The sequence below is a fragment of the Oryx dammah genome, unplaced genomic scaffold, assembly GCF_014754425.2.
Source record: "Oryx dammah isolate SB20612 unplaced genomic scaffold, SCBI_Odam_1.1 HiC_scaffold_11, whole genome shotgun sequence".
In the NCBI taxonomy this organism is placed as follows: domain Eukaryota; kingdom Metazoa; phylum Chordata; class Mammalia; order Artiodactyla; family Bovidae; genus Oryx; species Oryx dammah.
Window position 1 is genome coordinate 21,585,998 of NW_024070195.1, and position 15,017 is coordinate 21,601,014.

The 15,017-nt window shown below is 41.5% G+C and overlaps 1 protein-coding gene across 1 annotated transcript; it reads left to right on the forward strand.

The window, feature by feature from the left end:
* Window positions 1-9,868, forward strand: LOC120870397 (zinc finger protein with KRAB and SCAN domains 8-like). The gene is made up of 3 exons (XM_040250059.1): window positions 1-1,695; window positions 2,368-2,575; window positions 4,580-9,868. Exon 3 carries the CDS (start codon window positions 7,635-7,637, stop codon window positions 8,448-8,450), a length of 816 nt encoding a protein of 271 aa, XP_040105993.1. The 5' UTR covers window positions 1-1,695; window positions 2,368-2,575; window positions 4,580-7,634; the 3' UTR covers window positions 8,451-9,868.
* Window positions 9,869-15,017: the final 5,149 nt, after the last annotated feature.

Here is a 15,017-nt window from a genome sequence, read left to right on the forward strand (position 1 = left end):
TTTTTTTACTATTAGAAAAATCAGCTATGCCAAGCTTTATGAGAATCTGTTTATATATTTTATAGTCTGTAATATTATGAAAGCCTTAATGTTTGGAGTTCACAGCAACATACATGTATGTTTTAAGGTTGCTCTCGGTATCAGATCTGCCTTCCAAAGTGGAAGGTGGTGTAGGAGTACAAGTCTAGTTTTAGCCTTCTGTATCTTGTTTTTTCCCATAAAATGAAAGATAAAACACTGGGGCCTCTTTAGCAGGGAGCCTACAAATCAAAGATTTAGCTTTGGGGACAACACATGACCCTTAACCACCCCTTGGGCAGCCACTAGACAGGAATGACTGCTAACTTCCTAAGAAAACCCCAAGCAGACCCACATAAAGTTTTTAACATACTCTCTTAATCCTGCTTAAGAAGATACTTGTAGGGGGAAATATGGCTAGTCAGAAATACAATTAAGAAATTAAGTAGTGTAAAAGACAACTTTTTAAAAACTAGTCTCTTTTTGCAACTCAGTGGTACTTTTGACAGATTTTATAAGGATCAATCTCAGAGTTAGAAAAATGTAAGTATGTAATACATCAAAGAAATAACTGCTCTGATGTGTTTAATTAGTCTGTAGAATGCTAGGTTTGGAAGTGACTTGAAATCATTTTCCAGTCCATTATTCTGTAAGGGAAGGTCCCAAGAGGTCATGTGGCTTGCACCAGGTGATCCATTAAGTTAATGGCACAGGTGGAAACAGAATCCAGGCTTCCGGAGGCTTTGCTTCTTTGACTAGTTATGACCCTTGTTTTATGTTCTTGATTCATACAGTGTCATAGAATGTATTCATACTTAGTGCCACCTCTTGTAGTGTTTCATTTTAGGAATTATTACTTTTATCAGCTTGTATGTCCAAACCAGTACACTGGTGTCTTGAGTTCTTTAATGAACGCCTGAGTAGTCCAAGGGATTTTGCATTGTTGCAACCCCTTTTTGAAGGTCTTGCTCTCAGGTCGGTCCGTAATCTTGGAGAAAACACATAGGATGTGCAGTATTGGCATTCAGAACACTAACAATGAAAACCGGAGCTCCTGGCGTCCAGTGTGTCGGTTTAGGAATCCTGTAACGCTAGAGTCAGGCACGACTGAGCGAGTTCACTTTCACTCATGCATTGGAGAAGGAAATGGCAACCCACTCCAGTGTTCTTGCCTGGAGAATCCCAGGGACGGGGGAGCCTGGTGGGCTGCCGTCTATGGGGTCGCACAGAGTCGGACACGACTGAAGCGACTTAGCAGCAGCAACACTGGAGATGTCCTTTCCCAGCTTCAGTCTTTAAATTCCAATATTCAAGACTGGTCCTACCCTGGGTAAAATCAGGAAGTAAAAAACCACCTTTGTGACGGGCGAGGCAGGGATTGCGAATCTTGGGAAAACTCGGGTCAGAGGCGCTCACAAAAATAAGCAAGGACGAAACCTGCAGCCAGCCTCAGAACCCACGACTGCCAGTCGGGATGCAAGCGAGGCCCCGCCCCGGAAGTAATGAGAGACTTCCGCCCACGAGGAAGTCTCGGAGCTGGCTGCTTCTCTGACTGCAGTAGGGTCCTTTGCTCTTTGACGGTAGTGTGGTCGGCACTGCTCAGGTGCAATCTCTTGGATTCCCTCTCCCTGGACGGGCCCGGGTGGATCGTGGGCGTGAACCTCGAGAGGCGGGACGGTGAGCGATAACCCCAGATGCAACCTCCCGGGGAAGCGTTTTTCTTAACGATTTACTGCTGCTGGAGTACACATTTGGAACTACTCGGGATTATAATCCCAATCTTTCCTGAGGTCTTCAGAGTTTTATTGAATCACATTAACAGCGTGTACACCTGGTACATTTGGAATCAATGCCCACCAAATCCCTCAGCTTGCCATCCCAAACAAAAGAGAGAAACAGCAAATGATTGGAAATAAGTACTAGGAGATCTGAATTTAGGAGAAGTTTCCTCTTCTGCATTCTGTGTCCATATTTCCCTTAGAATGCAGAATACGTCTTTATTTCAGCTTGGCAATAAATGATGGCCGTTCCCCTTTAGCAATAATTTTTCCGTCCACACTTGGGCAGACCCGCCTTCCATCAAGGGCGGTTCTGTTCTCTCCTAACACACCCCTGCATCTGCTCTCCCAGTAGTGCCCCCAAGGCGACGGCAAATAGATTCCTGTGGCACAGGACCGCGCCTGCTAATCCCAGTCTGTGATCACATAGCCCTTTGCAAATTAACCCCTTATTTGACATGGCTTTTTACACCCCGCCCCCGTCCTTCCATAACCCTCAGTAATTAGAGTAACAGCATAACAGCTGTGGCAGTCTGCTTTCTGTTTGAGTAAATTAATGTTTCTTTTACAGAAGTATTGCAGAAAAGGGAGGCCCTCGCGAGGAATCTTACTGAATTGCAGACTCTCCAGTTACAAGAAAGCTGCCTGTCTGAATTTTTAGAAGCGCTGCTTTTGTTGGTTCCAAAGATTCTTACTAGAAAACTGCTCTGAGCTGGCTCCTGCAGCTCATTTGACAATGACTGAGGCCAGTTCCTGACTCTTCTGCTGAGTAATACCAGGTCTGGGAATGGGAGCCACATTGTGGGAAGCGGGTGGCGAGAGAGGGTTGGGAAGGTGGCTAAGTTGGAGTACCTCAAGAGGGAGTTGGATAAACCTAGAAGATAGGGCAGCAAAGGAGAGGTATTTATTGTTATCTTAAAACTTTTAGCCTGTTAGTGATTCTTATTTTTCCCTACGTTTTAGGCATGCAAGTCTAAAGTTGGACTGTCTGTGCTTCCATTTCCTCATCTGTAAATGAAGATAATAAAAGCACCTGCCTTTTACATTGCATGAACATTACGTAGTACATAAGAAGTGCTCTCTAGATATTTGTTGTACTGATTTCTTCCTCTCCTTACTTTCCTGGAACTTGCCCTACTCTGCTGATTTATTTGGTTATACAGTGATTCTCTCATAATTTCACATGTTTTTTTCTAGGTCCCAGTTCTTGCACACAGTAAAGAAGTGATCTATTAGTAAACGTCAACTCGCAGCAGCAGGAGAACCACTGTCTCTCCAGATCCTAGCCAGGAATATACCATTGAAATATTAATTTAGGGACCCTTCTTCCTATAGTAATCTCCCTACTGGAGAATTATTAAGTGTTAAACTTGGACATTCAGTAGTTTTCTGAAGATCTGGATGTAAGATCTCCCTTACATCTATCTTGCTCACCAGTGCCACACTGTTTAATTATCAAGGCTTTGTAATACATGTTTAAAATTCTTTAGAGCAACTGCTGATAGGGCCCACATGCTACTAAGTCACTTCAGTCGTGTCTGACTCTGTGCGACCCCACAGATGACAGCCCACCAGGCTCCCCTGTCCCTGGGATTCTCCAGGCAAGAATACTGGCGTGGGTTGCCATTTCCTTCTCCAACACATGAAAGTGAAAGTGAAGTCGCTCAGTGGTATCCGACTCTTAGTGACCCCATGGACTGTAGCCTACCAGGCTCCTCTGTCCATAGGATTTTCCAGGCAAGAGTACTGGAGTGGGGTGCCATTGCCTTCTCCGAGGGCCCACATAGGGTCTCATTATTAAGGTGGCTTATTATGTTGACCTCGCAAACAAAGAATAAAATCACAGTGATCCTTGAAACTGACCAAATTGACCAAACAACATTCTGATTTCTCACTAGCGCCTACCTTCTCAAAGCTATGAAAGCACCAGATTCCAGACCTCCGGCTATTGACCACAGGACTCAACTACAGGCTAAAAATTAACCATCCCTTCAGAGAATTTTTCATTGGCAGGGTATAAGAGCGACCCCATCAGAAAGGGAGGACACTGGTTCTCTTTAAGGGCTAGTCACTCTGTCATTTCCCTCTAATAAATTTCCCTCTTCTTTCCTGACTTCCCAGCTCGCTCTCTTTTTCTCTGCACTTGCCTTACAACTGCCCCTTCATTGCCCTTCTTCTTCAGCTTTTCCATGCAGAATCTTGCTTGTTTAGTTTTCTATATTAACTTTAAAATCTACTTATTAAAAAGTTCATATTTTATTGGAATAGTGTTAAGTTTACAAACCAATGTAAGAATTACTTTCTGAGACCTAAGCCTTGAAGATCCATTCGCTGGTTCCCCTGGGTGGCAAGTGAAAGGAGTAGGGACTAAACAGATCTAGGTTCACATTTCATCTCTGCTCTCTTATTAGTTGCCCAACCTCAGAAAATTTGTCTGTTTCTCAGATTTCTTATATATGAGAGGATGACTGTAACGTCTGCCCTGCAAGTTTGTGTCTGTGTGTGCTCAGTAGCTCAGGTTTGTCCCACTCTTTGCGAGCCCATGGATTGTAGCCCGCCAGGCTCCTCTGTCCATCGGATTCTCCAGGCAAGAATACAGGAGCAGGTTGCCCTTTCCTCCTCCAGAGGATCTTACCCACCCAGGGATTGAACCCAGTCTCTTGCATCTCTTACATTTGTAGGCAGTTCTTTACCACTGTGCCACCCAGGATTAAAAGAGCTAAAAAGCCTTAAATGCTTTTTTTCTATATAAATAGAATCGTTTCCTCTCTTGCTCCTTTCAGAGATTCCTCTCACGAACCACTGAGAGGGAAGCCTCCAGGTTCCTAGAACGGACGACTTGGTGTCTGGGGCGGGGTTCTGCGGAAGTCGACCTCAGGAGGCCACTGCAGGCATCAAAAGCCTCTTGGTTCGTCAAAGCACGGTTTTCCGGGTGAGACTTCTTCGACTTTCTCCTGGGTGTGGAGTAAGCTCTTGGGCGAAGGGCCCCCGAGGTGGGTGGTTACTAAGCTCTCCACCTGGTTGTCTCAGAACTGCCCCTCACTCTGCCGCCCCTCCTCTCTGCCTCTTCGTCCCACACATCTCCCTTCTTTTTTACTCCCTTTTCCTTTCCCTCGTCCCTTTTTTCTGTCCTTTCCCTCCGACGCCTTCTTTTCCTGTCCTTTCCCTCCTCCCTGTCCTCTGGGGAGGATATCCTGGCCATACTGGCACTGGAAATTCCCCTACAGCGTCTCGGAGGCCCGGAGGACTAACAGTCGCTGGAGTGGCCCTCCTCGCTTTTCTGGCGAAGCCCTATTTGTGGGTGCGAGGAAGGGGAGTCGGAGAATGGAGGAGATCTTTTCTCTTGACCCTGTGTCCCCAGCTCTGCTTTGTTGTGATAATTTTAGTAGCTCACCGACACTCGACAGTTTTATTTGGATGTTCTTGAAATATTTTCATTTGCCTCAAAGAAAAAAACTCAGCTTAGCTGAACATTCATGAAAGTTCCTTTCTTTTGATATCTACATTGCATTTCCCCTCCGCCTCCAGGCGTTTTCTTCTGTTTAAAAGATGAGAGCAAATGTCCCTCTTTTTTCTTGATACCTTTTCTTTGACATTAAAAATGTTAAAGTAACTGATAACAACATCAGAGAGGTACTTTATACATAGTTATAGCCTTAAGATAATTCAGAAGAATATTGTATTTATTGTCCTTTATAGTTGCCTTAAGTCAATGTCAGCAATTTGGGGCTCAGAGGGAAAAAGACAGCGCACTGAAGCAGCCACAGGAAAGGCTAATTCAGGTGTGAGCAAGCTACAGATCAAAGGGGCTTTGGGTAGGACTAGGAGTTCTCCATGTTTTGCTAAGGACAAAGCAACTTGTACCATACGCTCCATGGTAACCTCATTTCTGGACTTTGGGCAAAGGTTCATTTGTATGTGAACTGTGCACCAAGTGAGACTTTTTCAGTATTGCCAAAGAGCTACTTACTGTTCAGAAAAACTTGATAAAACAGCATCACTTAGAAATAAATGGCACAGTTCTTAAGCCATGTGGAATGTAGTGTCCATGTGACAATAAACTTGTGACTGATTTGTAGGTCTTGAAACTGAATTAAGGAAGTTAGAGGCTTAAAATATACATGTTTGTGTAAAGAAACATTAGAAAGATGCAGGAAACTAATAAAATTGGCTACCTGTGGAGGTGGCAAACGGGGAATCAAGGTGGAAACAAGTTTTTTCTGTATCTTTTTAGATCATTTTGACTTTTGATTGTATATTACCTGTTCAAAAACATAGACAAATTTTTTAATAAAACTTTTGGAGTAGTTTCTGAGATCTGGTCATTTTAGATTTACAGAAAAATTGTGAAAGTAGTACAGAGAGTTCTTATATCCCCCCACATTTAGTTTCCCTATAGTTAACATCTTACCTTATGTAATATATTTATCACAACTCTTGAGTTACTATTGCATATTGTTATTATTAAAGTCCATACTTTATTCACACTTCCTTAGTTTTTACCTAATGTCCTTTCTCTATTCTAGGATCCCATCCAGCATACCATGTTACATTTAATTGTCATATCTCCACGTGTTCCTCTTGGTTGTGACACTTTCTCACACTTCCCTTGGTTCTGATGACCTTGACATTTTTGAGACATACTTGTCAGGTTTTTTGTAGGATGCTACTCAATTGAAATTTGACTGATGTTTTTCTCATTACTATACTGTTATAAGGTTAGAGGTTTGGGGGAGGAAGACCACAGAGGTGAAATGCCATTCTTATCAAGAGTTCACACTGTCAACTTATGACTGTTGACACATAAAACAACTTGTAAAATGGAAAAAGGTAAAGGGTGATAATTTGTGGAATTTGAGTTTGAAGCAAAAGTTTTATTAAGCTTGGAGATAGAACTGATAAAGTATTGTTGTCAGAGTATAAGAGAGTGGGAACCATCCAACACGTTATCTACACATTGGTCTAAATTACAAAGATGGAATGGACCCTTCTTTGGAGAGATGGAGGATTTATTCTGTCACAATTCCAGAGGAGACAAAACATCCCTGTTGCTAAAATGCTGTCTGCCGTAGCCTCATCAGCTGTAGTAGTAACAGTGGCAGCAGTAGACAGAGCTTATTTAATCACTGTATCTCTCTTCCAACACAAATAGTGTGGACTTGTGAGTGGTAAAACAATGATGATGTTATTGTTGTTTTCCCAAATTAATTCAGTATCAGTTGAATTTCTAATTTTTTGCCTTCTCTATTCCTGTGTTCCTTCATCTGTTCTATTATCTGCAAATCTCTTCAACTCCTATCTTGTTTCCCAATTTAATTAAATGTGACAAAAAGTCTTTTTAAGTAGAAACTATGTTATTTTATTTACTCACTTATAGCCCAGATTTTGTTTGAGTTGCCTTTTTAAAGTATATATTTAAATAGTATATTAGTCAGGTGTTCATTCCAGGAGTTTTGTGGTAGTACCAAATGAATAAAAACATTTGATTTGACCACATTTGATCGGTGTGTCCTAGGTTTGTGGAACGTGTTTGAGAGTCCTAGTTAAGTCTTTATCACATCATATTGCTTTTTTAAGTTGCTCAGACATATCTGACTCTTCCAAACCGTGAACTGTAGCCAACCAGGCTCCTCTGTCCATGGAATTCTCCAGGCAAGAATGCTGGAGTGGGTAGCCATTCCCTTTTCCAGGGCATCTTCCCACCCAGGGATCAAACCCAGGTCATATTGCTTTAGCTGCAGGGAATAAATTGCATTTGAAAGGTGTGTTTATTGTTTCAGGAATCAAGGCCAAAGGTATGAACAAGGTGTTAATTCTGAAGGGAAGATTTTTGTAAGGATGGATCCACACCAGAAGGTCCCCAGCACATATAATGGGGATACTTTACAGATTCCTGAGAATGAAAAAGCTTCTTATAACTGGTATGAGGACCAATTAGAAAGTCATGGGGCAAGGTCTGCAGAAGAAAGACGGTATACATGCAGTGAATGTGGAAAGAAGTTTGCTCAGAGCTCAGGCCTTGTTCGACATCAGAGAATCCACACTGGAGAGAAACCCTATGAGTGTGATCACTGTGGAAAAGCCTTCAGTGTACGCTCAACTCTCACTGTGCATGAAAGAATCCACACTGGTGAGAAACCCTATACTTGTAATGAGTGTAGGAAAGCTTTCAGTGTGAGGGCACACCTGATTATACATCAGAGAATCCACAATGGAGAGAAACCCTATGAATGTAATGAATGTGGCAAAGCATTTAGTGTGAGCTCAGACCTCATCAAACATCAGAGAATCCACTCTGGTGAGAAACCTTATGAGTGTGATGAGTGTGGGAAGGCCTTCAGTGTGAGTTCAGCCCTTATCAAACATCAGAGAATCCACACAGGAGAGAAGCCATATGAGTGTAAGGAGTGTGGGAAGGCCTTCTATGTGAACTCAGCCCTTATTAATCATCGGAGGATTCATTCTGGAGAAAAGCCCTATAAGTGTGGAGAATGCAGAAAAGCATTCAGGCAAATCTCAACGCTTATTCATCACCAGAGAATCCATACTGGAGAGAAACCATACGAGTGTGATGAGTGTGGGAAAGCATTCCGTGGGAGCTCTAATCTTACTAAACACCAGAAAATACACACTAAAGGAAAGTATGATCAATGACTTACATGGTGAAGACATTACAAAGGCCTTTTTTTTTCCCCCAAGTCAGAAGTTGTCACCAGAAGAAAGGTATGACAAAAGTTAATGCTTTAGTTGACACTTCAATTTCTTGGAATATCAGAGAAATGAGAAGTCAGTGAAGAATGACTTCACCATTATAATGATTGACTCAGTCTCTAAAATCATACCCACTTCTGAGAATGCAGCTTTACAAATCATAAAGTAAATAATGTAGTTTGTTGTGGTTTAGTAAGTGCAACCTCAGTATTTCCAACATAATTTTTACTTTTTTTATGTGCAAATATTTTGTTGTTATTGTTGCTACCAGTTTATAGATGAAACATTAAATTTTTAAATTGGAAGTGATGTTGGTTGGTGGAAACTAACATATCCTCTTTGAATCTGGAAATATTGGAGTCTTTTTGGTGCTGTCTTGGCAGTGAGACAATCCCCACACCTGTCCTGATTCACCTGACCCTTGCCTGCCGCTGTTCCATGGATGAGAATAAAAAGCACTGCAGGAGCCAGCACTTTTTTCTTGTTGGGCCTCTTGCTAATGCTATTGCAGTAAGTAATTAAAGGCTTGACTGTGTTTCATTTTTGCTTGTGTTATAATGCAACACATTCTCACTGCTCTAGGATCCAGGCCAGAAGAGTATTTCTGCCTTGAATATGCTACACTTATGGCAAAAGAAAAACAGACGTAGGACCACATGATGACTTTTAAAGCATCTACTCAGGAGGAGCATATGTCATTCCCCTTAGGTTTTGTTAGGCACAGCAAGTCAGCTAACCAAGCTTTTTTTCCCTATCCATGTGGTCGAAAAAAAGTAAAGCTCACATAGAGGACAGTGAATAACTAAGGAAAGTAACATAATCTATCTCATTGAAATAGTATATCTACCGTATTGGCCAATGTTTATGCAATGCTTTCTGTCCCTGGGCTTTCTCTGAGTGCCTTATATGTGTATTTTTCTCAATAAAAAATAATGATATGACATACATACTACTATACGGTAAGTCCCCTACATATGAACCTTCACATTGCAAACTTTCAAAGATTTGAACATGCATGCACATGTCCAGTTGATAGCTTACAATGAATGGTGTTGGATTCGTGATCTCCAAAGAAGAAAATTTAGTTTCCGGATCAGGGACCAGGCTTGACCACTCGGCTCTTGTGTGGCAGAAGTTTTATTACAGTGAAAAAGGACAGAGACAACTCTGACATAGACATCAGAAGCAGGCAGAGAGTGCCCCCTCACTTGTCTTAGCAAGGGAGCTATATACTTTTTCAATTATTACAGTAAATCAAAAGAATGTCTCCAAGATTGTAAAGTTCATTCCCACAACTTACATTTTAAAATGACAGGATTAGAACTAACAATAGAAAGGTCTTACTAGACCCACTCCCACAATTTACATTTTAAGATTACAGGATTAGTCAGAAGGTTCTCAAGAAGGAGAAACATGACTCTTCAAGAGCTCCAGACCCCTTCTCCTCCTCCTCCTCTGGGAGGGTCCTCCTCCTCCTCCCCGCTCCCCCCAACCAGACTTCTTACCTACCTAACAATTGACTTTCTCCCAGTCACGTAAGGTAGTTCACCTGTCTGATGTACGTTGTCATGTATGTGCATCCTCTACAAGTGGCTATGCTTTTGTGTACTTTACAGTACTGTGTAGAGTACAGTAGTATAGTTTCTTTATTTCAAGCCCCAAATGTCCGGAAGCAAGCATAAAAGCAGTAGTGATATAACTGTTGCTGTACTGTGCTTTTCAAGATACTGTACTATAATATTAAAATGTTTCATACTTTGTGTTTGTTTTTTATGTATTATTTGTGTGGAAGGTATTATAAACCTATTACAGTACAGTATTATATAGCCGACTGTTAGTCGAATACCTAGGCTAACTTTGTTGGACTTAAGAACAAACTGGACTTACAAACACGCTTTCAGAATGGAACTCATTTGTATGTAGGGGACTTAACTATACTCCCATTTTACAGCTAAAGAGATTGAGAAACAGAGACATTAAGTAATTTGTCCAAGGTCATGCAGCTAGAAATGGTTTAGCAAGGAATTGAAACCAGAAGTTTAACTTGACAATCTTTTCTCTTAACCGCTGTGCTACACTATGAAAGTTTAATCTGAAGGTTGTTTACGTACTACAGTGGGCCTTAAAAGGTTGGGAAGGTCCCCTGGAGAAGGAAATGGCAACCCACTCCAGTATTTTTTCCTGGAGAATTCCATGAACAGCAAAGCCTGGTAGGCTACAGTCCACAAGGTTATAAAGAGTCGAACACAACTGAGTGACTAACACTGTGCTGGTAAAAGTTAAAGTCTTTAAGTCTTCTTCAGTCTCAATCTGGGAGAAGGCAATGGCAACCCATTCCAGTACTCTTACCTGGAAAATCCCATGGATGGAGGAGCCTGGTAGGCTGCAGTCCATGGGGTAGCTAGGAGTCAGACATGACTGAGCACCTTCACTTTCACTTTTCACTTTCATGCATTGGAGAAGGAAATGGCAACCCACTCCAGTGTTCTTGCCTGGAGGATCCCAGGGACGGGGGAGCCTGGTGGGCTGCCATCTATGGGGTCGCACAGAGTCGGACACGACTGAAGCGACTTACCAGCAGCAGCAGTCTCAATCTGTCTTTACCTCTAAGTAACTTTTAGAGTTAATCTATTTAGGATTACTTAGGCTAATCCACCTGGCTGGGTCTCAGTTTTACATCCTTAAAAATAAGGAGAGAGACCAGGTATTCTCTGATATCCCTACAGCTTTGAGATTTTTATAATCTCTCCAAATAGATTGTAAAATGCTTTGTTACGTGATGACTTCTTTTTTAATCTACTACTTCATGTATTGTTATTTTCACAAGAGCTCTTGAATAAATGAGTCTCTGCACGAGTTCCTCCTTTCTGCTTTACATTAGTGATAATACTAATAATGAGTAGTTTGCATTTATCTAATCTGTTCCAGGTACTTTTTCAGGCTCCTTAGGTTAAATTATTTCATTTAAAAGTTTAGATGCTATATTTAGAATAAAAGCAAAGCTGAAAAAAAGAAAATCGCTCTAAACATCCCTTTTGAGATCTTAGAGCACAGTAAAATAAACCCAAGAAACAAAGAAGAAAATACTGAAAAGCTGCAATTAAAGGAAAAGCAAGTGTATTTTCTTACTTAGAACTTAAGCACAGAAAGGGTTTTGTTTTTTGTAACTTCTCTCTTTAGGCTACTCTCATATATGTCACATTTGACACTTTTTCTGCTTCTGGGGAAAAGGTGCTGATATCATGATCAACCTGTTCTTTCAGATGGTAACTCCTGGCCTTAAACAAGGAGTTTGTTTCAAAGCAGAATTTTCCAGAAGTCTAATACACAAGGAGATGTTCAGAAGATCAAATGGGAACATCATCAGGGGCTCCACATTGGACAAGTTCATAAGCTTCTGAATAATTTACCCAAGTGAGGGAGGAGCCCCTTTGTGGACACACAATTTACTTTGCCTCAAACCAGGGAGAATGGCACTCAGATAAAAAGGCCTAAGAACACCTGGGAGAATTTACCCTGAATTTCAGTCCCTTGTGGCTCAGCTGGTAAAGAATCTGCCCACAATGCAGGAAACTGGGGTTCAATCCCTGGGTTGGGACAGTCCCCTGGAGAAGGGAAAGGCTACTGACTCCAGTATTCTGCCCTGGAGAATTCCACGGACTGTATAGTCAATGGGGTCGCAAAGAGTCAGACACGACTGAGCGACTTTAGCTTCACTCAGTCTTGTCAATGCTCCAAGTGTGGGAAATTGTCCCTTCAGCTTGTGTAGAGTTTCCAACTTCAACTGTAATAAAAGTAGCAGCCACTCATTGTAAAGGGAGTGGAAGTCAGTCATTCAAAAATACCCCTTCCCTAATAAAATGAACCCTGGCACCCCAGCAGCCCTGACCAAGCACCAGCATGTCCAAAGTTAAGGAAAGCCTTATAGATCCTCAACTTGGAATGACTTTCGTGTAATCCAAGTCTCATTAAACAATAGAGAAGTCATCCTGAGAAGAGTCATGAGAATAAAGAATGTGGCAAAACCTTCAGACACTGGAATGATATTGACAGACAACAGAGAACCTTTAGGGATATCTTCAGTGTCAGAAGCCTTCTGTATGAGCTTATACCTCATTAAACGTAAGCAAATTCATTTTGGACAGGAGCCTTATTTGTGTCATGAGTGTGGCAAAGCCTTTAAGTTCTGTGATAGCCTTGCTAAACATCAGAGAATCCACACTGAAGAGAAAACTTAGCGGTGTAAAGAGTATATGAATTCATTGTGTTTCAAGTCTGGTCACTCAACCAAAGAACCCACAGTGGAGAACACCATTATGAATATAGTGAGTAGGGGAATGCCTTCATTTGAAAGCCAGAATTTACTACCAGAAAACCCATAAATATTAAAATGTGAGAAGACCACTGGAAAATCCATACTGGAAAAAAACCCTATGTATATCATATATACATTATTTTGTATGGATATGTATATAACTGAATCACTGTGCTGTACACCTGAAACTAAACATGGCATTGTAAATCAACTATAATAAAATAGATTTTTTTAAAAGACAAACTGGAGGACTTATCTTGTGGTCAATGGTTAGGATTCCACCCTTCCAACGCAATGGGCATGGGTTTGATCTCTGGTCCGGTAACTAAGATCCCACCCACATGCCATGCAGTGCAGCCAAAAAGAAAAAGAAAAGAAAAAAGATACTGGCATCTGAAATATATAAAGAACTCCTAAAACTGAATAATAAGAAGATAATTCAGTGTTTTAAATGAGCAAAAGATCTGAACAGACACTTCACCAGAAAAGATACACAAATGGCAAATAATGAATAGATGCTCCAAATCATATGTCATTAGGAAATTGCAAGTTAAGATACCACCACACACCTATTAGAATAGCTAAAGTGCTACTGCTGCTGCTGCTGCTAAGTCGTTTCAGTTGTGTCCGACTCTGTGCCACCCCATAGACGGCACAGGCTCCCCCGTCCCTGGGATTCTCCAGGCAAGAACACTGGAGTGGGTTGCCATTTCCTTCTCCAATGCATGAAAGTGAAAAGTGAAAGTGAAGTCTCTCAGTCGTATCTGACTCTGCGACCCCATGGACTGCAGCCCATCAGTCTCCTCCATCCATGGGATTTTCCAGGCAAGAGTACTGGAGTGGGGTGCCATGGCCTTCTCTGAGCTAAAGTGCTAAACAGTGACAATGCCAAATGCTGATGAGGATGTGGAGCAACAAATTCTCATACATTCCTGGTAGGAATCCAAAATGGTACAGTCACTTCAGCAAACAGTTCAGCAATGTCTTACAAAAGTAAACATACTCTTTTACTCAGCAGTTTTCACTCCTTGGTATTTACCCCAATGAATCGAAAACATGTCCACAAAAGAACCTGCACAATGGTGTTCTTAGAAACTTTATTCATAATTGTTAAAACGTGGAAGCAAGCAAGATTTCCTTTAGTAGTTTCATGAAGTAATAAACTGGTACATCCAGATAATAGAATATTCAGCAGTAAAAAGAAATAAACTATCATGCCATGAAAATCCATGGAGAGAGACCCTTCCCTGGTAGTTCAGTGGTAAAGACTCCGTGTTCCCAGTGCAAGGATCCTGAGTTTGATCCCTGGTCAGGGAACTAAGATCCCACATATTGCATGGTGTGGCCAGAAAAAAGAAAACTCATGGGAAAGTGTTATATACTTTTTGCTAAGTGAAGAGACCAGTCTGAAAAGGCTACAAACTGATTCCAACTATTAATACATGACATTGTAGAATAGGCAAAAGTATGGAGACAGTAGGAAGATCAGGGCTGTGGGGGTTGGAATGTGGGAAAGATGAATGTGTGGAGCATAGGGAAATTTTAGGACAATGAAACTGTTTAGTATGATACTTGTAACAGTTGATGCATGTTGTATATTTTCCAAAACCGGTAGAATGGACTACACAGTTTATATTAAATTTAATATTAACTATGGACTTAAGTTAATAATACTTTATCAATATTGGTTCACTAACTGTAACAAAGATACCTCACTAATGCATGTATGTAGCCAGGAAAGGGGTTTGGAGGGGACATGGGAAGCTTTTTCTATAAACCTAAAAGTACTCTGTAAAGACTAAAACGTTTTTTAAAGCTATTTTTCAGCAAAAAGACATAACTGGGAATAAAAAGGGAAGTGGGAGCTAGTATCTGGTGTTCATATAACAGCTCATACCCAGAATGTAAAAAGAACTTTTCATTCGTCAATAATAAATACTCTACAAAAAGGGCTCGTAGCTAACTCGCAGCAACGTTGTGGGCGATTTAACCTTTATGGATCGGCTCGGATTTCTTCAGGAGGCAGTGGGAGAGAGAAGGGAGTAAAAGTCCAACTGCCAGAGTGAAGTGCTGCGCCCACCCTGGCCGAACCAGGAGAAGGTAGCAAAACCCGCAATCAAGATCATAGAGAGGACCATGCCTCCGGATTCCTAGGCGGGCACCGGAAGCGGCCTCGTGGTCCCGGGCGCCTTTTG